Below are 26,517 nucleotides of genomic sequence, written 5' to 3'. Positions count from 1 at the left end.
TCCTGGGCAGCGCAAGTTCCATATAGCGTGTCATTGTGGTCCGGCCACAGAAGACAACCCCAGCAAGCCTTCCAAGCCTGCTCAACTGAATGCTGGCGGCAAGCTGTCCCGTTCTCACTTGGCTGAGCCAGCCCTGAAAAATATATCTGGGCAGACCCGACAACGACTTGTGCCTGTGATTCATCTCTATACTCTCATTGGAAATTGGAAGCGTCACAAATTTTCGCAGCGATTTCTGCACCTGGTTGGTGCTTTCTACTGGGAAAAAACAGAAACAAGGGGAGGCCAGTGCATATGCGACCTGCATGAAGCGCGTGCTCCGACACCAGCCAGAGCACTTTCAACATGCTTCGAAATTCAAAGCGCCGCTGGCACTGCATTTTGCCTGTGGGATGGTACGCCTGACAGCACAATGCGGGAGGCTGGTGGTCGGTGAGGAGAGGACGCGTAATGCCGTACTGTACAATCCGTGCAATGTTAGTAGTTTTTATCGCGAATTTAGTTCCGTCTAAATAAAACTGTCACTAATTTTTCCTGGCACCAATTTATTTATTTATTTATTTATTTCAAATACTTTCCAGGCCCGAAGGCCTGATAATTTCCTATTGGTAGACACCAGGCCATTTTTACGCTCACAGCTTAGTGGATTACTAATCCTATTTCCAACCTACAAGTCCCCCAGGGAAAAAGCTGTCATAGGCAGCTTGACTGGGGCTAGAGGCAGCATCTCACAGTAGATTTCACAGCAAAATCAAAAATGGATATGAACAGGAGAGCAAAAGCACTTCCTAAAGAATTATACACACATCAGAAGTGAATATGAACATTGCAGTAATATTCATTGCCTCATCATAAAATTTGTTTAATTCGTGTCTAATGTGTTAGGCGGGGCAGTAAAGTCAATGTGGGCCTTAAGGAACTAGCCCTGCTGCAATTGCCCAGGTTCAAACCCTGGCCGCATTTCGATGGAGGCGAAACACAAGGTTTGCTTGCAATCTCACTGAGGTCTCAAGCAGTCGAAATTATTCCGTAGCACTCCCACCTTCCACCCTTGAAGTGCAGCTCAGGTGAAGTGAGTTTCTTGGTTGTGCTGCAGGAGAGACAGGAAAGGAGCCCTACCTGAAGGCGGCCCACCAGGATGCTGGCCACATCGGGGGAGTCCAGGTACTGCCGGTACACTTCCCGCTGGTGATCTGTCAGGCGGCAGAACAGCACCTGCACCACAGGCCACAACAGAGTCCACTTCCAATAAGGGCAATTGTAAGCAGAAAAGGTCAGTGTTCTTAGGACTGCCACTCCACTAGCTTGCACACAGCGCAGCACAACCTCCTCTCTGCCAGCCAGCTAATTGTCATCATGAGAAGTTAGCCTTGTAAACTGCATGGATAACACTGGCACAAAAACAAGCACTCCGAAAGACATTGGCGACAGTTTACCTGCCCACACACTCCATATGCTTGAAGGACCACATGAGGAGATTCAAACAATGTAATTCAAGTAACAGCTATCACACAGAAGCATAAATTTCGAGGGGGTCCTGACCCTCGTTCGCTTTGCCCAGTGGGGTGGGATAGGGAGACATAGCATGCAAGCCTGGGGCCATGAGCGGCAGTTGCAGACGCTGCGTAGAAATGCTGTTGCTTGGATACGGCGCCGCACGTGCAACCGATGAGGTGCCCCGATTGCATCTCAACTTCCTCCAGGAACAAACCGAAAAAGCAAAGTGAAACATGTAACTGTTGTGCTCCTGATTTTCACCAACGCTGCCTCAGTAGTGCCTAAAATAGTTTTCTTTTTTTTTTCTTTTTTTTTTTCAAATTTTATTAAAGTTATACGAGAACCGAATGAGACAGCGTCTAACTAGAGCAGTACGATGTGCAAAGTGAAAAGGCCAACATTTTGTGCATAAGGTTTGATTATGCTTCCTGTGTAGTGTGCTTAAATCTAGGTTCGCTTATGAAAAAAAAAAGCAGCATTTAGAACAAGGACAGAAAAGCAACAAATATGCACCAACTTGCCGGAATTAGCACTCTGCATCCGTTCGCTTAAGTCCACATCTCCTAGCTGATCTTCTTAATTCCGGACAATACATACCCGCACATGCAAAAGCCGAAAACTGGGTTGCCTGCACTGAGAAGACAAGAGCCGCAAAAAAATGAAACTCACCTCGAACCTGCATGAACACACCTTTCACGCCGCACCCTTCAAGGACCGCCCTGTCTGCATCGCTTGGTGATGGACTGCGGCCGCGCTCCCTAGCCAACTGCACGTGCACCGTTGGAATATTGCTAGCATCTCGAAACGCTTGTTTCATTCTCTGTGTAACGTAAATTTGTTTGACCGAGATGTTCTTCACTTGTTGCGTTGTTGTCCTTTAGTATTGCCACGTGCCTCTCCGAACCGAGGAAAAAGAGGACGAAGCTGAGTGTAGTGAAACTGATCAGTTCAATGTTTGAACACTGAACGGATCAGTTCCAAAACACTGAGCTTGGTCCTCTTTTTCCTCGGTTCAGAGAGCCAGTATGTTCCATTACAAGTGGCATAGGCCTCTTTTTGAATAGGTAAACATCAGTTGTTGAGCCCACATGCTTTCGTCTCATTCGCTGGGCATCAAACAACCACTTTTGTCATTGCTTGGTGATGCCAACTTGATTCCAAGCAACCCTTTTTCTCCACGATAGCGATGCTCAAAGCTAGGGGCAATGCTTATGCTTATTGGAAAATCTAAAATGAGCCCCCCTCCCCAACCCCTCTCAGCACTTAGATGGGCTTAGATTCAAGGGCCTTAGACTCGCGAAGATATGGTAATCAGATTCTGAACCATCAGTTACAACTAGAGGTGTGCGAGTATTAGAAATTTTGAATACCGGTCGAATATATTTGTTATCCTATTTGTATTCGAAAAACTGATATTCAAAATTTTCCAAAGATCCGAAAATTACCGAATACACCGAAAATTTTCAGTTCACTGCACTGCTTGTGGATTGTGAAGTGAAGCATCCTCAAAATGCGATAAGGCCATTTTGTGAAGCACATGAGGAAACTGGGGCATCCTTCTCATCTATTGTGCAGGTGTTCATCACACACTGCAATGCAAGCCATTTTCTAAATTTTTTTAAGGCCCATTCAACAATTTGAGCTTGCAGTTAATGATGTTTTTCCTGATTTCTTGAAGGCCAAATTATCAAGAGTTCATTGTGTCCAGCAGAGATATGACTGCTCCACCCAGTTTCATGCACATCGTTCCTCTAAGAAACAGGGAATCGTTATGTATAAAAATTATGCCAGAATTTTTTTTCAGTATGGTATACACTTCTATGTATATCTATTTATATTATTTTCATTTCTTTATTTACAATACCCTTGAAGACCCGCAGAGGGGTATTACATGGAGGGGAACAATACTGCGCGCTCACAGATCAGACAAGATGCAAAAAACAAAAACAGCAGGACTATACGGAAGAAACAGTGGCAAAAAATTCATCGCAATTGTTAGTACACGTAACCTGGCAGCTTGTTCCAAAGATTATTAGCCAAAAACAAAGCTGAGAATTTGAACAAGTCAGTCCTGCAAACCGCAATAGGCATTCTTTGAAGGATGGTTGGTGCAATGAGAGATCTATGATGCAGGGCGAATATGTTGAAGTCGAAAAGCGGAAGTGCTATTTGCAGGTACAGTGAAAGCTCATTAACTTCAACCTCGATACTTAAAATTTTCGGATAATTTCAACTCCACTGCTCCGTGTGGGCAAGCATCATAGAAATCTGCGATAAAAATAATGCATTAATTTGAACGCGGGTTGGTTTTGTCCTGAAAAATTACAACTACGCGCACACATTAATGAATATTTTAAAAATCGCCAGAATATTTCCTATGTTTTCAATGCAAATATATTTCATAATTACGAATTTCAATATTGCGTATCTTTCAGAATTACGTACATATTTTATTTTTCTTCTATAATCTAGAAACATCAGTATTACGAATTCGGCTAAAATTAACAGCGTTGCAACTGTCATGTGAAAGAGAAACCACCGTTTGTGTGTGTACGGTCCATGGGCTGTAGCTATCATCATCAGCACATCTGAATGGATGGATGGAATTAGGAGCATCCCCTTTGAAATGGGGTGGTAGCAGTACCTATCATGCTCATTTTTCTCCATATATCTTAATTATTGACTTAGAATGGTTAACTAAACCATCATTCTATTTATTAAATTTTTGTTCCTACATTACTAACATTATGTCACTTCTCTGCTTTTAAGCCACCAATCTTCGAGTCGTTTTTTGCTAGTTCCCACCACCGGTTTATTCACCCGGCCACTGGTATCTCTAAACCCCAGAGCTTCAGGAACAGTGATTGCGCCTGCATCAACTTCCGGATGGATACCATTACATTCGAGTATAATATGGTCAATTGTTTCACTGGAGTTACCACATATAGCACATGCATCATCTTCATTGTTAAATTTCTTTTTGTAGCTGCATGTTCTAAGGCACCCTGATCTAGCTTCAAAAAGTAGGGCACTGCCTCTTGAGTTGTCAAAGAAATCTTCCTTCCTGATCTGCATTTTCCACTTACGGTATAATTCCACACTCTGTTTCTTTTCCATCGAATTTATCCAATTTTTACCTTCTGTGTTTTTGACCTGTTGCTTAATGCTCTTTATTTCTCCGTCCTTGTGACTAGCATACTTACTAGTTAGTTTCCTAGTTCTTTTCCTCCATTGTGAGTCAACGCCTTTTAGGTACAGGTATTTAAATACTTTAGCTGCCCATCTGTTACTGTCCAATTTCCTGTCCAATTTCATGGCCTTGTATTTTAAGACCCTGATCAGTTGAGCCGTTGAAAATCATCAGACCCGACTTAACTGCGCTGAAACTGAAGCCTAGAGCGTCCCCTTCGTCTTCGCAATACTTAACTAGAGTTTGCAATTCTTCCAGACTCTCAGCTAGCAGCACAATATCGTCTGCATACATCAAACTGGGGAGGCACTGCTCTACCGCCTTTTCACCTAATCTATATGACAGGTTAAAACCTAGGTTACTGTTTTGTATCCTCCGTTCCAGGTTTATCATATAAAGCATGAACAGCACCGGTGACAGAGGACAGCCTTGTCTTAATCCTTTGCATACTTTGACATCCTCCGTACTTCTTATCCCTTCCCACGTAATTTCTACTTTGTTATCCCGGTATATTTCCTGTAGGAGCTGTATTATCTTATAACCGATACCTTCTTCTTTTAATATGTTCCACAGGAGTTCCCTGCTTACGTTGTCGTAAGCCCCGTTTATGTCCTGGAAAGCCAAATACAAAGGTCTATTTTCCACTCCAGATATTTCGATGCACTGGGTAAGCACGAACAGGCTATCATCTAAGCGCCTACCATTTCTAAAGCCGTTCTGAAGTTCTCCGAGTATCTTGTTACTTTCAACCCATGCTTGCACCTTAATTTCACCGCCTGCATGGCTAACCTGTACATAACAGATGTTATGGTAATCGGCCTGTAGGATTTTATGTGCACCCTTTCTCCTTTCCCTTTATAAATCAAATTCATTTTACTCTGCCGCCAGCTCTCCGGAATTTGCTTATTCGTTATGACTGTTTCCAGAGCTTTTAACAACGTTTCCTTACTTTTTGGACCGAGTTCATTAATCAGCTTGATCGGAATTCATTCCATTCCTGTAGATGTGTTTTTAGGAATATTTTTTTCTGCCTTTTTCCAGTTTAGATTGGTCAGCTCTAAGCTGCTTTGTATTTTGCTACCTTGTGTTGCTTCCTGATTTGCGGAGATTGCCCTATCGTCGCTCTTAAATGACTCGGCTATAACTGATGTAATGTAGTTCGCTGCATTGTCTCCCTTTAAACAATTTCCCTCGTTATCTTGAATCCGATCCTGCTTTCTTTGATTCTTCTTCCCTAGCCAGCTTATATGGTTCCAGAATTTTCTTGCTCCGCCTCTAGAGGCATCGTGTATGTCAGCCATCCAGCGATCAGTGGATGGCTTTATTTTACTTTGGACGAGGGCCTGTACCTCTAGTTTCTTTTGTAGATATGATTCCCATTTTTGGTCGATTTCTTCCCGAGATACCTGTGCTTTCTTTGCCACTCGGTGTTCCCTTGAAGCAGCCCGTCGTTGTTCAATAGCTTCCCTGATTTCCTTATTCCACCAGCTCCGTGGCTTCCTCTTTCCATTCCAGCGGTTTGCTACTTTAACCTCCTGAATTTTCCTCCTTATGAGTAGTTCTACCTGCTCATAATCCCAGTCTTCCATGGGGCTTTTCTCTATTGCTTCCTCTATGTCTGCTGCTATCTGCGCTATTTGATCGTCGTTTAATTTTGCGTTTACGTTTTGTCTAAGTTCCATTTCTCTTTTCATCAAGGGCCCCATCTGCAGACTAATACGTTTACGATCACTTCCCAGACTACACTCCACACCTATTTTGTCATCCTTCAACTGCTGTTCGATCTCTAGCCATTTCGCTCTTTTTCTACCTCCTTGCATGTTTATGTAGCTGATCCTAGTGTTAAATTTCTTTTTTGTACTTTTCTTTCTCGACCTACTCTTTGCCATTTTTGGGGGCTCAGCCTCCATTATTACACTTTCTTCTGCTTCACTTCTAACTATCTCTGTGCACGGAGTCCTCGCGGACCCCCTAAAAAAGCTACAGCCTTGCTTGCCAGGCGCCAGCCGATCTCTGCTCCCACCCTTCTGTTAAAATGAATGCCATCTCGCTGAAAAGCCCCACCAAAACCTGCTTTATGTACCTCCCTGTTTACCTCAACCACTTCGAAACGCTTCTCCAGGCTTAACTTTCTTATGTCCTCATTAACTGTCACCCCGTCCTTTTCCAGCTTTCCGTTCAATACTAGCACTCCTGCCAGCTCCTAGCGCAACCACAAGGCTGTGGTTTAATATGCAGTAGCGAGCAGGCCTAGCCACCCTGCCTTTCTTCTACCTGTGTCATCTGTCGTACGTCGGTTGTCCTTTTGAGCCATTTGCGGGTGCAGCTTTTTTTTTTGGCGCGGATAGTTTTATTGCGAAGTTTGTGTGGATCTGACGACTACTGCAGCCAGCGAAGGTGCCAAAGAAATCGACGCAGCAAAAAAGCTAATCAGCCTCTGGAGAGAGCTAGCATTGCCCCATCAACCGACACTTTGAAAGACTGAGACAAGATTTTCAAACTTCAGCGAACACTGAAGATGAGGTCATATCGAACTTTGATGGGTTTTTTTGTGCATGGACAAAGTGCATACTTTAGTCGCCCTGTACAATCACATACCCGATGAGGTGTTGCACAACTGCAAAAGAGAGGATTATTGGGCTAATTGGTTCATGATCTAGAACAGAACAGCACGAAAACACAGGACAGAAAAGAAGCACAAAGACGAGCGCTGACTTACAACAGTGTATTTTGTGCAAGAATGCAATAAATAAGGAAAGTAAGCAGAATATCACAAAATTACTGCTGATATCATGTCATTATTTAAAAAGGCCATTTCTTACTTGGACAAGTGAAAGAGCAATTTTCCTCTGCCATGGATAACAAAGGCTTCGTATAAAGTTTCCGTTTTAGCTGACTACTATATGTGCGCAGCACTTTGTGCTCCCGGAACTGAGAAATGCACCCACACGCAGTCACATGTTTGGCTATACAGAAATTTTAGCTAGTTGGTAAATGATTGCAAATTGCCAGCGCTGCGACGAAGAACAACAGCAAGAGAGGAAGGACAGGCGCAGCACTGGCAATTTGCAATGTTTGGCAAGCTTTGCTAGTCCTCACGTGCTCTCTGTCATTGCCTGGTCTGGCCCATGCACAGAGGGATTTCATAAACCACTATACATTCTACAAACTGTGTCACATGCTTAGTAGTGCATTCAACTTGTTCTCATTTTACACAATTTACCTTTGTTGGGAGCCGAAAAGAGGAGGCCGCCACGACCCACAATCTTTTTTAACCAAAGGCTAACACCACGAACGTAGGAAATCGAAGCTGTCTGCACCGAACTTCGCTTTTTGAGTGCGGCAGAGGCACAGCGACTATGCCGCTCACGAATCCTTTCCTGTTTTTTCGTCAAGGTGAGAGACTCTCGCCTAGCGCAATCCTATCGCAGCGACAATGTTTGCCTCTTGTTTCTGCCCACGGTCGCTAAGTGATATGATTTCCCATTGCTTTGTGAGCCTATTGCCTTCCTGTGGTGATGTGGAAACGAACGAGGGACCAACTCCGGAAGAGATGCTTGAGATCCGAGAACTCAAAGCAACAGTGCAAGCTACTAACAGCAAGTTGAATGACACGTGTATTAAGCTGTCTTCAGAAGATTGACGACATATATTCTACAGTGGCAAAGTTACTGAGCTTCAGTCAATTGTTGAGAAACTGGCTTTGAAAGTAGATGACTTGGAGAATAGGAGTAGACGAAACAACTTGATCGTATTAGGCATAAAGGATGCGACAGAAGAAAATCTAAATTCTCTCAAGCAGGTTGTTTCTAAAATCATTCTAGCCGACATATTGAAGGTTCCAAACATGGCTATTGAGCGTATTCATAGAATTAGCTGTCCAGCTAAGGACAAGTGTCGAACTGTCATTTTTTTAACTTGTGGATGGCAGAGATAAAGGTATTATTGTGGAGAATTGTAAGAAACTGGAGGGCTCATCTTATAGTATATCAGAGGACTTCCTCCTGAGGGTACAATCAATCCGGAAGAAGCTGTGGGCTGCTATAGCTGAATATAGAAAAAAAGATAACAAAGTCATGCTGTCGTTTGACAAAGTTAAAATCAATGGTAAACTGTTTCGATGGGATGATGCTCAAAATAACATAGCCCCACTAGCTTCACAGTGACGGCCTGGTTTTAACTTCAGGAAAAAAAACGATAGGAAGAACCAAAATACAGGTCTTAAGAACGCAGTTCAGAACAATTTTTGTATTTTAAATATTAACGCCCGCAGTATTGTGAATAAAACTGAAGAACTAGAAGGTCTTCTTTTAACGTATGAGCCTGACGTCACAGTGCTTACCGAAATGTGGCTGCATGATTGAGTCTGCATGACCTGATGAAGACGTGATACCTGAATTGCCCGAAATTATCTGAAATGACCGCAGCTAAGCAGGGGGCGGGGTAGTGATTGTGATAAAGACAGGCAAAGATTATACACTTGTAGCGCACTATACCAGTGCAGAAATGATCTGGATCAGACTTCATGCTTCCAAACACAGCACTTTAATTGGCGCCGTTTACAGGCCACCAAATGCAGATCTCAGTACAGTTGAAGCTCTCTACGACTTCCTGATTGAACACAAAAAGCTATTTATGTGCAGTGATTTCAATCTGCCAAAAATAAACTGGGAATCATCATGCCGGCATTCTGATTTGCTATTTGATATTGCTTTTTCTTTTAATTTCAAACAGGTTGTGCTTGAACTCACTGCAACCCCGAGCTCACGTTTAGATCTAGTGTTTGTGTCCGATGCTACTGAGAAGCTGGGTTTTTCGGTGGATATCCGACCACAATCGAGTGGTTCTTGAAGCCAATAGGGCGTGGCCAATTACACCCAAGCAACAACGAGAGAATTTCAGATCTTCTTGAGCAGGAATATGACAGTTTTTCTACAAGACACAATGACGGTCACATGAGCCTGAATGAGTTGTGGGTCGATTTGAAAAGTACAGTGCACAAGTGTATTCGTAGGTACGTCCTACTCGGGGAAAAAAAGATTCATGGCCAGAGTCTGTAGATAACACGTGAAATAATTCAACTGAAACGCCGCGTTAAGCGACTTTCCCACAACATTTCAAATGTCCAATGCAATACTCTGGCGTCACTTCACAGGGACCTAAGAAATAAAATAAAGCTATCAAAATTTCAGTTCATTAATGTAAAGCTGCACAACTTTCTTGTTAATGACCCGCGAAAATCCTCGACTTATCTAACACAGAAAAAGGATCCAGTAAATAAACTGACAATAAATGATGTGGGCGTAAATGACACTCATGAAATAGCAGCATCTTTTAATGACTATTTTTCATCTGTGTTCCTGCGGGGTGATGACCGGTCTAGTGATTTCAGATGAATCAGCTTTCAGGTACCAGATCTCACTATAAGCGAAGAAGGCATTTTTTCCGCTCCACTTCACTTGAATACAAAGAAATCATCAGAGCCAGATGATATTCCGAATACGTTTCTTTACAGGTACGTGGAATGGTGTGCAAGATTCCTTTTTATTATTTTAAGTGCTAGTCTGCGTGATGGTGTCATCCCTAGTGATTGGAAACTGGCTAAGGTTATCTTGGTTCACAAATCTAGTACTAAGCTCAGCATTTCTAATCACAGGCCAGTTAGTTTGTTGTGCACTACAAGTAAAGTATTGGAACACTTCATTTTTAATCACATCGCCTCATACTTGGAAGACAATAATCTGAAGCTCAACATGGTTTTCGACACGGGTTATTATCCACTACAACGCAATTATTACACAATACCAATGATTTCTTCTCGGCTCTTGATAAAGCAGGACAAATAGATGCCATTTTTCTGGACTTTGAAAAAGCTTTTGACCGAGTAATACATTGTAACCTTTTGATAAAGCTTAGGCACATCTTACAGAATCAACAAATTTTGCAGTGGCTTGACTCAAACTTATCACATCGGCAGCATATGTCCAGATATCCAATTCAAGTTCACCCATTGCTCCAGTACTTTCAGGAGTGCTACAGGGCTCAGTCCTTGGCCACTTCTTTTCCTTAATTACTTAAATGACCTTAAGTTTAACTCTTCTCTGCATGCCCGTTTTTTTTTGGAGATGATTGCGTATTTATCATCCGATTATTACAGAAGATGACCAGCTCGTTCTATACAACTATTTAGGTGTTGTTACTAATTGGTGCCAAAACTGCATTGAGGATGTCACTGAATGTTACGAAGTGCAAACAGATGAGGTTAGCCCGAAAAAAAGTTCCGGTGAAGTACTCCTATAACATTAATATTTCACTCAAATCAGTAGAAGAATTTAAGTATCTTGGAGTAAAAAACATGCTAAAAAATGAATCTCCTAAAACAAAGCTTGCACCTTGCTCGTGCGCCCACTACTGGAGTACGCTGACATCGTCTGGGATCCGCATACTAAAATGGATGTCACAAGGGAGTTCACAGCAAGGCACTTCTATTCATTTATCACGCCTATGGACAACACACCAATATCTGCTCTTCTCAACTGCTCCGGTTTGACAACACTTGGAAACCAGTCGAAAAATGCATCGCTTGAAAATGTTAACATCATTAACAACCATACTAAACTAGAATTTCATATTTATATGCAGTACAACCGAGCACAACAAACTCTGTACAAACATGACAGAAAAATTGTAATTCCTGAGTGCCGAACCAATGCATACAAGCCGTCGTTCTTTCCAAGAATGATAGCTGAATGGAATAAGTTACCTTGCGATGTGGTATCCTAATCACAGGGGTGCAACAGCTGAAATAGGATTTGTAGCAATTTTTGGAGCAGAAAAATCTTAGTTTTGGAGCAGTAAAACCTATTTTTGGAGCAGCTTACGGAAAAAAAAATTCGACATTTTGGAGCTAATATTCATAATTTTGAGCAATTTCACGGGAAAGAAGCCTTACTTCCAGTACAAAAATAAGGTCTGAACATCGGACTATATATACACATGTGAGCCATAAAATTTAGTTGGTTTATTTTTTTAGGCTGTCTCACTTCAATTATGTTTTAGGTTCATTGGGCAAGCACATGCAAACCATTTACAAATTAACGCTTGAGAAACCTGTAAAAAAAGGTTAATCCATAGGTACACTATACAAGGCCAAGCAAAGGAACATACAAGAAATAGTTTGTATCAACACTGCAAACAAATTTATTGCAGTTCTAACCACGTGTAGACAGGAATATCGACTAGAATACATCATGACTAGCACCAACACCAAATAGACAAGAATGTCCACATCATGACTAGGTGCAAGGCGAGCTAAGTCTTACAATATAAATGTCTTACATGTCTAGTGCAGATTTTGTTTGCATGTCAATGCCTCGCATTTTTTAACATTTGCTTTTCCAGTTCCTTGAGTTCTTCAAGGGCTTGCTCAAGGTTTCATTCCCTGTAGTCGAAAGCAAGCGACCACTTTCAACCTTGTCCATGTCTTTGATGCCAAAGTTTATCATCTCTTTAGCCCTAGTGAGCAACACCTTGCTGGCTTGCACCTGGCCTTCCAATGCTTTCTTCTTTGCTGGTTTGAAACAACCTCCTCTCTTGCCCGCTTGCTTGTGCTTTCTTCAGCGCTCATCCTCAGAGCATACTTCGTTCGAGACTGCCTCACACATCTCAAAACGTCAGAGCTGAGGGGCACCTTACTTGCATCACCATCATAGCGCTGAAGGTAACTTTTAATGTGGCGCATTCCGTTAACACTACTGATATTCAGAGAGCTCCGTCCATCTAAAAGGTACTTATTTTCACTGAAGCCTCGTTCTAGGTCAGCATTTCCGTGCGGCAGAGAAAGCAGTGCTTTTACAAGTTTCGAAAGCATGGGATATCTTTGCCCAGTAGTCATCTAGCTTTCCTTCCAGGGTGCCTTTGCTCTGATCGCACTTCAGCATGAGCCATTCATCAACGAGAGATGACACCTGACCATCACCCAAAACCTGAGGAAGTTGCCCCACAATGTAGCGTAAGGACCGCACTTCCTGCTCAGCATTCTCATACTGTAAACCCAGAAACCTTGCATGCATGACCACCTTATTTGTGAGGGGGAGCTTCTGAAGCAATGCTTTCGAGCAAGCAAGGTAAAATGCCCGAGCTCCGAGGCGGAACATTTTTTTCTCCTAAGGGTCCCAGTCTTCCATTGCTTTTTCTGTGTCCAGACCAACTTCCGGTCGTGCCTTCCAAAAGGCAGCATCATCCAGGTTAAGCTTGGTTAACTTCTCTGCACTCTTGCTGCAAAATATTTCGCTTCTTAAGCATTCCTCAGAAATAGTACCTTTGCATAAAGGTCCTTGCTGCCAAAAGCTGCAGCAAGTCTGCTGTGTTGGGTCTGGACACCTGGTCGCAGTCTACCACAGTTCTCCAAAAAAAAAAGGACTGCAAGGCAGTGAATTGTTCTTCCATGCGGACTAGAGAATCTTGCAATGTCAGCCAGCGATTAGAGACGTGTCGGAGGAAGACATGAGGCTCTATCCCCAAAATTTCTTGATGTTCTTTCAGGCCCTCGGCACGCACAGGGTGCTAAAATAATAATAAACATCCCTGACAAGTTCTTCAACATCAGAACAAAATGCATCCAAGCCCTTCGAAAATGTATTGTGCACTTTGTGCAAAGTGCACTCCCTAACATCAACAAGATTTGGGTTTAACTTTTGTTTTAGCTTAGATTTCACGCTTTTCAAGACATTAGGGCCATCACTGAAGAAGCAAAGAAATCCTTGTTTTGGCAACTCAGTTAGGGCATCCTCTATGCACCCTACAATTATATCCCCAGTGGCACGACCGAGGTTAAAAAAGTTCAAGTGCTCGACAACAACTTGCTTTGCACTTTTGGAGAAATATCTCACCAGCAAGTTTCGCCAATCATTAACGAAAAGAAAACATTTGGCCGACACAACTCTGTCAAAAGCTTTGATTTGAAGTAAGGCCCCAGACCATCTGAGATGACATAAGAAAGTTTTGCCCTTCCACAGGTAAAACTCTTCGTCACATCACTGTCGGGAAACATCCTTTTATAGATGTGTGTTGCTGTGTCCCCCCATTGAAACAACAGACATTGCAAATATGGTTTCAGCCTCACACACTTGGTCTTGCAACGAGGAACGAGGCCTCCCCCGAGAAAAATCTATCGTAGCTTGCACAGTCTTGGGCGCCAGTAGCACACCACTAGAATCTCTATGCTTTGCCGCAACCTCCACATGCTTCTTCATGTTTGCATGGCGCTTGACAGCAGCAGTACCATGCTGAGCACAGCAAATTGTCACATTGCACAAGATACAAAAAGTATCCGTGTCCTTGATGCCTGCCCTGCACCAACCACTGATCACATCATTGTTGCAGTCCACTTCATTCAGCACCGAGGCGTTGAATTTCGTGCACCACCCTGTGAATAAAGAAAAAAGTTCATTTCATAACAGGCAAAATGTTCACTACTATTACCAGCAAACTACAGCAGGAAACAGATCTTTTTCAGCCTCCGAAGGGACCAAGAAAGTACAAATAATCAGGCATTAAGAAATAAAATTTATCGAACAAATCGTTTGAATGTACTCACCTTTACTCATGATGAACGCCTATCGACACTGTAGCGGTGCGACCAGCTGGGGAAACCAATCCGAGGCAAGCATCCAAGACCGCCTCTCGGCATCGACAAGCAGCGCACACGAGCTACGGTACCATACACATGCTCACCAACTTGTGTTCACCACACATGTTTTCTTTTCATTGCTAGCGTTCCATTACAGTGAATATTCTAGTTCACTGTAGTTCCATGCATAGTTTCAAGCCACCAAGCCTCCGGCTGGATTGGATTGGCCACCGGCACAACTGCATGTTGCCAACGCAGCTCCGATATTTTGCCAAATCTAGCAAGACTACAAACTTTCGCGGCTAATCTGGCATTTTGGCGCAGCATGGCGCAATTTTAACAAATTTCACACTTTTGGCGCAGCTTGGCACAGAAATATGCAGCTGTATCAAAATGGCGCAATTGGCGCAACTGTTGCACCCCTGCTAATCATCATCCGATGAATTTTTCTCTGCAATAAGTTCTTGCCAATAAGTTTAGTGTGCTCAGTTTTATTTTTTGAGCACGTTTTTGATTCTTCTGTTTTGGATTTAGATGCAACGCATTTATGTCGTTTGTTTCTTCTCGATTTGCTCCGCAGTAACTTTACTATGTGCTAATGTGAGCATTCTTTTTTTCCTTTTCTTTGCTTTGTTGTTCTTCTCTTTGGTGGACTATAATTTGTTAACATACATGATGTACCCACTCCTGCCTTGGCTACCAAAAGGCGGCCGACAGTATTGAATAAATAAAATAAAGAGGTTTGAAGGGATCTGGCCTTTCATTCAAAAGCTGGAAGCATAAGCTGTTAATGTCCATAGAGTAGCCAGCAGCGCTAAGCCTTTGAGCCTCGACACTTTCGAAGATGCGGTGGTAGTCCAACCTGTTGAGAGCATTCCTGAAAGCATTCGCAGCTACTCCACATTTCACCCCCTTGGAGTGTGCTGACGAATAGGGCAAAAACCCCTTTCGTTAGCATGGAGCATATTTCCAGCATAGGTGTGACTCTTCGAAGATGAGCCTTGTGTCCAGAAACTGAAGTTCATTTCCATCAGGCACTTCCCTAGTGACCTCTTCTAAAGTGCCCGAAAAAAGATGGTATAGGGCTTCGATGTCCCGCAGAAACCCAGCACTTGAAGCCTTGAAAATTGTGAGATAGTCGTCAACGTAGAGACAAACTTCGATGACTTGGCTGTCTTGAAGTGCTGCTTTCAATCTTCTGTCAGCATAAGGTCACTTAGCACAGTGCAGGATCCTATACACACTACTTTCTGCTGGGTAGGTAGAATGAAAGCAACTCCAGAAAGCTTTCTCCACAAGCATTTTGGAAACGAATGGCTCCCTGCTCTTCAATGCATTCTCTGACGTCACACAGGGTGGTGTCCGGCAAGGTGTAATAAATGCCCTTTAGGTCCATCGAAAAAGCGCTTACTCCCTTTAGCGCATTACTTCCAAGAAAATTTATGACGTCACGGGCACTTGGAACCAGAAAGGGGTCATACACCTTTAGTTCGGCTAACGATTGCTGCAAGAATCGGCCGAAGATGGCGCCAAACATGACAACAGCGTGTTAGCACTGTTGTGTGGGCGTCCCCGTGCTGTCGTGCCGGGGGAGAGAGCCAAGCAATCACGCTGCTCCAGAACCAAACACAAAACTGCTTTATTCAAATAACCCCCAGCTGGGCTTCAGCTTAGAGGGCGCCACTGGAAAGTTCATAGTAGAGTTACTGTATATGCTACCAATGATATATGCTACCTTTCCCTGAGAACCACTTTGTTTAGTCGAGTCAGATCAACACACAGACGATACTTTCCATTCTTTTTTGGTACTATCATCAGTACGGCGCACCACGGAGTTGGTTTATTAATACGGCGAATGACGCCGTCGCTTTCGAGTTTTCCAAGTTCTTGCCGAACAACTTCCCACAGTGGGATTGGTATCCGTCGAGGTGCCCTAAGTGAGAACGGCACATCTTGTTTCAAGTGAATGGTGTACTCATCTCTGAGCATGCCGAGGCCCTGGAACAGTTCAGCATGAAGCATTGGCTCAGTACCCAAAATGTAACTTCAAGAACTTGGATAACTGGTAGACCCAGTAAAGGTACTGAAAGTGACTCAATGACATAAATACACTGGGAGATGGTCTTGCTTTGCCAAGATACGAACCCCATACATGCATAAGTTGGTCACCAAGCCCTGTCAAAATAGCACCTACCTTGGCGAGCGCAGCCGGGACTTCGGGGAAGTCACTTGGGACTGCAGAAACCTCGGCCTCTGAGTCTACTTTGAACTGAGTTGTGTAGTTGTTGACTGTGACATCCACATACTTGGTTTTTAGCTGGCGACTCAAGAGTATGCATTTGGATAGCACTGAGTTTGGCCTGCCTCGACTTCCTGGAGCCGCAAACTTCAGCAAAATGCCCTTTCTTACCGCAGCAGTTGCAAATAGAGCTCTTTGCCGGGCACACTGAGCATGCATGATATGCATGGCTGCAGAAGAAACAGACCGAAATGTCACGATAGCGTTCAGACTTCGCGTCCACTGAGTGCGTTCTGGCATCAACTGGCCATTGCGAAAACTTTCGAGTCCCAGCATCAATGTTGACCATGCCTTGCGGGGTAGCCTGTGTGAGTGAGCATTCCTTGTCCTCGTCCTTGGACCGACGAGCTTGCATCCAAGCTTCTTTGAGAGTTAGCTTCGGGGAGCAGCAAAGTATTTTGGAGAGACATGTGTCGAGCAATCCAACGACAAACCTGTGGCGGACCAAGCGTTCTTCCATCGCCGGTGAAGAGCAGTCGAACGTTTGACTAACTTGAACAGTTCGGCATAAAACACGTCGACACTCTCACCAGGTTGTTGAACACACTTGTGAAAGCGAAACGACTCATAGAGTTCATTACAGGAACGCACAAAGTGCTTGGAGAAGCGTTTGACAAATGTGTCGTAGGGGGCTTAAAGCTATTTCACATGATGCGACGAGCACGAAAAATTTTGGTTCAGTCGCAGTGTCGTTGCGGCGCTTGCGATTTCTGTTGGCTCGACACGAACGGCATTGGCATAATTTAACAATAGCAAATGTAGAACAAGCTTATTATTTATATATCTTTTATTAAAATATGAAGGACTTTATGAAAAAAAAAAAAAAAAAGGTATATATTAGCTCCCACCTATCTGTTCTCCTCATCGGACCCACGAGTTCTTGCTTCTAGCAGTTGTTTTTGTTTGTAATTTTTTTCGAGAAGTTCAAGGTGCAAGCGTGTATTAGTGTGCATTCATTTGTGGGCGAGCGGAAGTAATCGAAAAGCACGCTAAAACGACACTGAGCCACAGCAAAACTATTGTGCGTAGTAGCGTACAAGGGGAAAAACTTAAGCATATCCTTTTTCATAAAGTCCTTCATATTTCAAGAAAAAGTACATAAATAATAAGCTTGTTCTACATTTGTTATTGTTAAATTATGCCGATGCCGCTCGTGTCGCACCGGCACAAATGCTCCGGGAAAATGTGGTGCACCGCATTGCAATCATCTGAAAGGGCTGTTGTGATTGACGCCGTAACGACACTGCGACTGGATCGAAATTTTTCGCGCGATGCGACGCGGCAGCATCGAGTAAAAAAGTATCTAGCAGCATGCGAGCTTCCGGGCCCATACAGTACAAAAGCGTACATACTTGCATGTCTTGCGGAGTGTTCCGTAGTCCAGAGACAGCGGCCTAGTCCTCGAAGCGAGACTTCCATGAAGGCCAACTTGCCGGGTTGCAGAAGACAAACACGTCTGGTGGTTGCAGAGTGAAGCCTAGCCACTGGGTCTGCTGGGCGCTTTCGTTCCGGAGCATCCTTTTTGCCGTTGACGGTCGTTGAGAGCTGCTTCAAGACGAGTTTTTCATGCTGCTGTCACTTCAGACACCACGTTGTGTGGGCGTCTCTGTGCTGTCGTGCCAGGAGGCCGAGAGAACCAAGCAACCACGTCGCTCCAGAATCAACCAAACACAAAACTGCTTTATTTAAATCACCCCCGGCTGGGCTTCAGCTTAGAGGGCGCCACTGGTAAGTTCATAGTAGACTTACTGTATGCTAGCAAAGGTTCATAGGTGGCGACCCCAAAAAGCACTTGCGATGAATTTCTAGCAGGGTTTCAAGGTTGGAAGCCTGGCGAAAAAATACGGACATCCACACTACGATTTTAACAATCATCAAGGCTGGAAATCTGCAGTTCATCCAGTTGCTGATAGGACTGTCACTATACTGTCACTAGTGTGCTGGAAATGATGCTCAAACGAGAGTGAATTTCCGAATTTTTAGTATGCTAGTTTAGTTATTTTGTGGATAGCGTGCTCTTTACGATGATAACCATTGTTTAGGGGTGTGCGAATATTCGATAATTTCGAATATTCGATCGAATAGCACAGCATTCGATATTCGCTTCGAACCGAATTCTCGGTATTCGAAATTTCGAAGTATTCGTCTCGCGCGAACTGTGTTTCTGGGACGCTCGACCGCTTGCTTTGTGTGGTTTCGGTTTCGAGTAATGCCACATAGATGGCTTTTTACGCGAAAGCGTATACAGGTCGTTCGCCCGAAAATTCGTCGGCCCCCCTCCTTTTTTTTTTTTCTTTTTCAAGAGTTGCGGAAAAGATTATCCGACAGTCCAGATGCAAAGATAAACACGCAGCCCTACCACGCTATCGCTTCATTCAGTCAGGTGACGAATCATGCGTACTGAACATGGGCGACCGTTCTCAGAGTGGCGAAAAATTCAGCGGCAGCCCGGAGACTCGATGTCTCCGAAGTGTATACTTACGTCAATGGGAAGGGCGCCTTTAGCGTGTGATAACGCCAAGCTTATTGCGCACCCGTGGAGCGTTATACTGCCGTGAACGCTCGGCACGCTCATCACTCACTTTAGGTGCTTTCTCGTGTGATAACGCCAAGCTTATTGCGCACCCGTGGAGCGTTATACTGCCGTGAACGCTCGGCACGCTCATCACTCACTTTAGGTGCTTTCTTAAAATTTTGAAGTGTGGTTTTAAATAAAGCCTCAGTGCAGTATGTAATGGCATCGTGTATTGGGAAAATAAATGGTTTTGGAAATGCCTACAGTGATTCAGCCTCTTTTCAGTGCCAGAAGTACTATTCGAACTATTCGCTTCGAAATTATTCAAAGAAAATCACCATTCCGATTCATTCACCGTTGGAAAGTAGTCAGGCCTACATGCATGAAAAAATATGTGGGTGTGCACTTTTTTTTTTTTTCTTTTTGCTTTTTATTCCGGTCCAGATATAACGGTTGTAACGATCGCATTTTTAGGTTTTCTTAATATCGTTATAAATGGACTTCAGTGTACCATAGTGGGATGCATTTAGGTGGAAAGTTGGGTAAGTTGAAAAGGAATCACGCTCAAAGGTAAAAGGTGTGGACATGCCCAGGAATGCAGCTGTCAAGAATAAGACGACTACAAGAAGTATCGTCGGCTACAGGGGAGCAACATTTACACTTGTGGCCAGAGCTTGTTCCAGGAAAATAGACTGCATGACTCCCTTTAAGTTAAAAGACAGCCTCATTCTATGCCACATGGCAAGCCTTCACAGTCATGAACAAAAAAAAAAAAAAGGGCAAAAAGACAAGGATGAACAGAAAACGCAAAACATAGCACGAGCACTACTTTGCAACTAAATCTAATGGAAGAAAATAGCATATGAACCCAAGTCGTAAAAAATAACGCAACGAACAGAAAGGGATGTAACCAAAAATGGTGCACGGAAAGATGTCTACCTGAAGAGAAAAAGCTGACCAATAAGACAAATGTTGCATTATCTAGGAAACCGTCAGTGCCACAAGGCTAACAACCAAGGAAAACTGGAAGGAAATTAGTTCTACACATGATGCACATACGACAGTTCTTTCATCATTAGAGCAATTGATGTTCTTCCACAAGATTCTCCCTGCCTTGATGTGTGAAGGACTTTGATAATTTTGCATAAAAATTGTTTCTCGTGCATTGCCAAAATTTCTGCTTGCTTATAGAAGAGTCTAGAACCGTTACATTTGTGGCAGTGGTCAACCAGATGCGAGGCTGGTGTGGTGAGTGACTTTTTACAGAGCAGGTCGTCGTTTTAAAAGTCTTCCATGGATGTGGGCATGGCCTAGACTTTCAACTACCCGCTGGGGTTAAATTGCAGTTTCGAATGTGCTACTATCTTCCAAACAGAGCCAGGTTTGGCTGTATCACCTTAGGTCACCTTGTGGAAAACCATTTTTCCTCCTCTGTCACCGCGACCCACAACGACGCCGTCGAGTGTTGGGGCAGCACCCGCTGAGAGAGGTAATCCTTGGGAGACACGAAAACAGCGATGAATGCGCCATCAAGACTTCTACACAAATTCCCGCAAAGAGGCAAGAAGACAAAGACTCTTCTGGATCCAGCCGGTAACGTCAGCAGTTGTGGCTGCAACGCTTGTGCCGTTTCCTGTAGCAGATGCCGAAGGATAGCTGACTCGAAGTATGCAGCATCTGACATTTTTCGAAAGGGCTAAAACAACATGGACGGAGAATAAACAGACAGGGACATCAACAGGAAAACCTGTTGTGTTCGACCACACACCTTGCAAGGAGTGAAGTACCCGGTAATTACCATGCGGCCCCAGCAGACACCGTGGTGTGGCTCTGCCTGAAGAAGGGAGATCCCACCCACCATTCCTGGCACATACAAACTTTGGCCGCCAAAGTCACATCCCTATTCCTCAGCCGGCGAGTCCCTTCTAACGTAGCCTCCAAAGAAAACCTTGTTGATGCTTGTAGCTGGCACCCTCCACATCATAATTTTTGGAAGGCAGACATACACGAGAGAAGTGGACGGGACACTTCTCTCGTGTATGTCTGCCTCAGCGCTTCCAAAAATTATAATGCTATACCAACTAGCCCAACAAACGAACCAAAAAGCGGCCCAACTCTCTGCATTTTTTGCCAATGCAATGAATAGCATTAGAATTCCCTGCGTCCGCAGAGTGGCCGTGGGGTGGAAAGCAGCCCCCCTCAATCACACTCACCACATTCCAAAGTTGTTAACCTCTTTTGTGCACCCCCACTAATATGTCGCACAGCTTCAGTGAATAGATGACGGCTATTCAAACATCGCGGTGAGATGTGATGGAGCTGCCAAACACCAGCTCTTGCATGATTTCACAGATATGACTAAGCGTCCTATTAATGCTTTCCACCCAATAGTTTGCCGCAGCAGGAAAATAACCAAACAAAAAGCAAAGGTCGAGTGCAGTGCACTAACTACCAGTTTCTTGTGGCGATTCTGAACATGCGACTCAACAAAGTGAAGATAGGATAAAAGTCATCTGGTTGATGACACCCTTCTATGTGCGAGCAGAAATTTAGGCAGCCCATAAGGGACGACGGAGATTATCAAAGCTTTGCACACACAAAGGAGAATCGTGTAACTGTAAAAAGAATTGATAATATCACGGGGAACTATCCTTTCGCTGTTTTAACAACATGGCCCAGATAGCGCAACATGTGTGTTGTCACGTAATACAGCCTGTCTCCTCCATTGGATATCTTGCCCAGCGCCATTCTTGCCATGTTTATGCCCCCCTTTTTATTAAAATTTCTTCATGACATGAGTTTGTATTCCATGTTCTCACAGTTAAGATTTAGTTGTAAAATAGCACTCGCGTGATGACTTGCTTCTGCAGTGATGTTGAGCACATGCCATCAGGTCCATTTGCAGGAGAGAGACTATGCTGCCAAGTTATTTCACAGTACATCTCAGTTGTAGTACCTTCTGTAGCAGGAGGAAATTCCTATTTGTAGCCATTGGTAGGATGTTGTGAGAAATGGAAAGTGAACACTGACCTGCTCACTCTTGGCCGGCAGGTGGAGGTGGGAGCGGACATCCTCTTTCATGCGGCGCAGCAGGTAGGGCCGGATGATGTCCCGCAGGGCAGAGGCACACCGGTACGCTGTCTCCACCTACAAGGTTAAAAAATACAACTGATGAATTCTGATTTACTAAACACTCACTCTCGACAACGAATGTGATTTGCACAGTTCGAGAGCACTTTCAGAACTCCCTCTACATTTACTTGCGATAAAGAAAACCTCATGAGTATCCTTTTTCCCAGCTCCGAGGAAATCCCATGAAATGCAAACACGTGACTAGTGGTGTTTCCAAGTGTGGTCTGAGTGGGCCATGGCTACATGGCCATGCTACAGCAGCAGGCTGATATATCACCTGCATCAGCCATTGCCAATATGATTCGTTCCCCGTCGAGTCATGGCAAAAGCTGATTTTGTTCACTCAAACTGTAGAGGTTGCCACTGTTCATTTATAATGCCGCTACTTGCTGGCTCTCTCTGGACGAGGTTTCTTGTATATATATGCTTGCGGAATAAAAGAAGGCATCTTCTTTCACCCGGGAATCAGTTGCGCGTATGTCGTCACTTGTCGTCGGCCACAATTTATAATGTATGCGGACGACACTAGTATCTTTTTCAGTATTGAATCTTTAGCCCCCGTAATAGACAGCGCACTAAATGGATTGACCACTTCGGTCTTTCCACACTGTTTCTATCTCATTTGAATTATTGCTTCATGGTGTGGGGAGATACAACAATTTGGGAAAACTGTATACAGTCAAACCCGGATATATCGAAAACGGAAATTAGTTCGATAAATCGGGTAATTCGAAATACAGCTTCTAACAAATTTGACAATGTATAAACCGCACGTCATTAAAAAGCATTCTTTATTGGATAAAAACATTTACGGTGGGACTATTAACGCGAGAAATAGTCGCTGATCTTCTTCTGCTTTTTCATTTTGAAAGCATTATTCAGCATGCACTTCTCGACGTTATCGAGCGACTGGGAACAGCTGAGCCCACAGCCTTCTACTGACTCACAGTAACGGCGAACAACGCTCAGCGTGTGAAGTGCATCGGAACACGATGGCGGGTCCGAACTCGCATCCTCACAGTTACTGTCGCCGGCGACATCCCTAGTGAGATCGGCAATGATGTCTTCGTCAGCGAGCTCTCCGGTTGTTGGAACATCGTTGTCGACGGAGACTAAGTCTGTTGCTGCAGTCCCATCACAAACAGCACCCGGGAACTCGAAAAACTGGCTGAACAAGTCATCAAGTTCCTCCAGCGGTTCACCGCTATCGAGGGGTTCACTGTAATTGTTTGATGAGCTCGTGCCAGCCTCGCCGGAAGCAGAGTCCACAATGACGGAAGCAGTTCTGAATTGTTTCTTGATTGACGTCGTTCCATGACGCATTCAGCATGGTTATTGCTCCCAGGAGGTCAATTTTCAGCTCCCGGCCAGTGCGGAGGTTTAGCAAAAGCCTCTGCACAAGTCGCTTCCTATAGCCTGCCTTCAGTGCACGAATGACACCTTGGTCTAAAGGCTGTAGCACCGACGTTGTGTTGGGCGGAAGGAAACGAAGCTCCATGTTGCTGACGTTGCAAAGGTGCGCAGAGCAGTTATCAACCAGCAAGCAGACCTTTCTGCCTTACCAGGTCGTCGTCCCAGGACTTCAGCCACTTGCCAAAAAGTTCGCTTGTCATCCAAGCTTTCCCGTTCCATCTGTAAGACACCAGAAGAAAAAGTGCGTTCTTCAGGCACCGCGACGATTTGCTCTTTCCTATTACGAGCGGTCGAAGCTTAGTTGACCCGTCGACGTTGGTGGTGAGAAACACGGATATTCTGGCTTTATTGACCTTCCCGCCGTGGGACTTGTCACCACGACAGGCCAGCGTTCTGTTCGGAAGCATTTGCCAGAACAAAGCAGTCTCATCGGCGTTGAATATATCACGGGGATGGTACCTTGTTGTGATGTCGTTCCAATTTTCATCGATCCACTTTTGCACGCTGCCGAGATCTTCTGCGCGGCTTTCACCGGTGACAGCACGGCCGATAATGCCGTGACGCTCTTTAAACCGCTGCAGCCAGCCTGAGCCGCCTCTGAAGTCTGGTCTGTTCAGCATGAAAGCGAAATCCTTCACTTTCTGTTCGATCATTGGGCCAGAAATGGAGATGTTTTGCAACCTAAAGTCTACAAACCATTTCTACACTGCTGCCTCTACGTCTTCAAATGCAGCAGTCTGTACTCGTCGAGCGCTGGTGGTAGCAGCAGGCCTCTTGTCCGCCTTAGCCCTAACGTCGGCCTTATTTTTCAAAATCCTACTCAGCGTGCTTCTGGGGATTCTGTACGCTGCGGCGACATCTGACTTCTTTTCTCCGCCCTCAACTCTTCTGATGATCTCCAGCTTTGCAGATATGGTTAGGTTCTGTCGCTTCACAGAAGCCATCTTTCACGAAGCGGACGAGTTCACTGTTCCCACAAAGCTGTGAAGCACACGGAACGAAGCAGTCGAGCGAGTCAGAGACAACCGCATGACGGCGCACGTGGCTGCGAGAGAAACAAGAGTGCGCGGTCGAACCACTTTTGCTAGGGTGGCCGGGTGGCTGTCTGAGGGAGCGCAAGCAGCGGCGTGCGAGCGCAGCGCCATGCAGCGCTGTTGGGCTAAACCACTTTGTAGGGGGGGGGGGGGATGTTGGCGCAGCTCGCCCGGCTGCCACGCGGGAAAGCCAACTTCTGGAGCAGTTTTGCGCGGCTGGAAGTTCGATATATCAAGCACGGCTGCTATTTTTGTTCGATATATTAGTATTTTTTGCTATATATTCTCATTTTAACAATACAATGTTCATAAATTGTTCGATGTAAACGGGTTCGATATAGTCGGGTTTGACTGTATACTTCAAAAGAAAGCTCTCCAACAAATAGCAAATGTAGACTACCGCGCACACACCGAGGAACTATTTATTCATATCAATATTTCACCAGTTCATAAACTATACGAGTATTATGTGGCAATCAAGTACAAAAAATCTATCTGTAATGGTCAAGAGACATTCCTAGACCTATCCAGTCTCCGAATAAATGTCCTGTAGGGGTGTGTTTCTTCAGTCGACGCAGATGGATTCAGCTGCTCAGGATAAATTTGCAGCGGAGTGTCAGGCGCCCCGAATCACAAAGACAACAACCAAATGCTCCATTCTTGAGAGCGCCAGCACGCGACGCATGTCAGTGGCTCTAACGATGAAGATTACCACACTACAGTTTCCCCCCGGGTAGAGAAGAAGCCATCCTGGCGACTCATGGAGCCGAAAGGACAGATAGATAGTAGTAGGGCTTGATTCGGTCCACATGAACTATTTCGCGTCCACGGCGATGCAAGTCTGCAGAAGGCGTAACGTGCTCAACTACGTAGTTGACAGGAGATGTTTTTTGAAGGACACGGTATGGACCGTGATACCGAGCAAGAAGCTTCTTTGAAAGGCCGGCGATTGTGGCAGGAACCCTGAACCACACCAGGGAGTTGGGTGCGTATGAAGGTGCCTCGCCAGTGTCACGATGGTGTTTTTGTTGCAACTGGCTTTCCTTTGTAAGCGAACGAGCGAGCTGAGGGCATTCTTCTGCGTACTGGGCGGCGTCCGAGAGTGGCGTCGATTCAGAAACATCAGGGCGGAAGGGAAAAAGCGTGTCTAATGTGCAGGTTGGCTCGCGCCCGTAAAGAAGAAAAAAGGGAGAGAATCCAGTGGTGGTCTGTATCGCAGGGTTGTACGCGTAGGTTATGAAGGGAAGAACCTGGTCCCAGTTGGAATGAGCGTCGTTGACGTACATTGCCAGCATGTCACTCAGAGTACGGTTGAAGCATTCTGTCAGGCCATTCGTCTGAGGGTGGTAAAAAGTAGCGGTGTGATGAATGATGCAGCATTCTTTCAGTAGGGCCTCGAGAGCGTCGGACAAAAAAACGCATCCGTGGTCACTGAGCAGTTCCTTGGGAATCCCGCGGCGAAGAATCAAGTTGTTGAGAAGGAACAAAGCAACGTCTCTTGCGGAGGCAGAGGGTAACGGTGACGTTTCAGTGTAGCGAGTAAGGTGGTCTACTGCCACGATAATCCACCGGTTACCAGCGGGAGTAGTAGGAAGAGGGCTATAGAGATCTATGCCAACGCGGTCAAATGGACGAGCAGGACAGGGTAACGGTTGCAACAAAATAGGAGACTTCTGAGCGGCGCTGACAAGATTTGCAAGCGCGCATGAAATGTCGTACAAAGCAGTACATTCTACGCCAGTAAAATCGCAGACGTAGGCGCGTGTAGGTTTTCAATACGCCGCCGTGAGCACATTGTGGGTCACC

The 26,517-nt window shown here is 44.8% G+C and overlaps 1 protein-coding gene and 2 pseudogenes across 4 annotated transcripts in view; all 3 read right to left on the bottom strand.

Annotated features, from left to right (window-relative positions):
- The window catches only part of LOC146187715 (DNA excision repair protein ERCC-6-like), a 374,514-nt gene that overhangs the window by 140,453 nt on the left and 207,544 nt on the right, over nt 1-26,517 (bottom strand). For all 4 annotated transcript variants that reach the window (XR_014707405.1, XM_084603509.1, XM_084603511.1 and 1 more), the window contains exons 12-13: nt 22,163-22,279; nt 1,120-1,215 (exon numbers count right to left, since the gene is read on the bottom strand). Coding sequence is in view for 3 of the 4 variants with exons in the window: in XM_084603509.1 (XP_084459635.1) it covers nt 1,120-1,215; nt 22,163-22,279 (213 nt within the window). In the remaining variant the exon portion in view is untranslated. The remainder of the gene's footprint in view (nt 1-1,119; nt 1,216-22,162; nt 22,280-26,517) is intronic.
- On the bottom strand, nt 13,135-14,127 carry LOC146187719 (uncharacterized; annotated as a pseudogene).
- LOC146187718 (uncharacterized) lies at nt 15,270-18,134 on the bottom strand (annotated as a pseudogene).

Source organism: Amblyomma maculatum, chromosome 5 (genome assembly GCF_055883805.1).
Source record: "Amblyomma maculatum isolate TAMU_Amacu chromosome 5, ASM5588380v1, whole genome shotgun sequence".
NCBI lineage: Eukaryota > Metazoa > Arthropoda > Arachnida > Ixodida > Ixodidae > Amblyomma > Amblyomma maculatum.
This window is presented reverse-complemented; position numbering and strand designations above follow the sequence as displayed.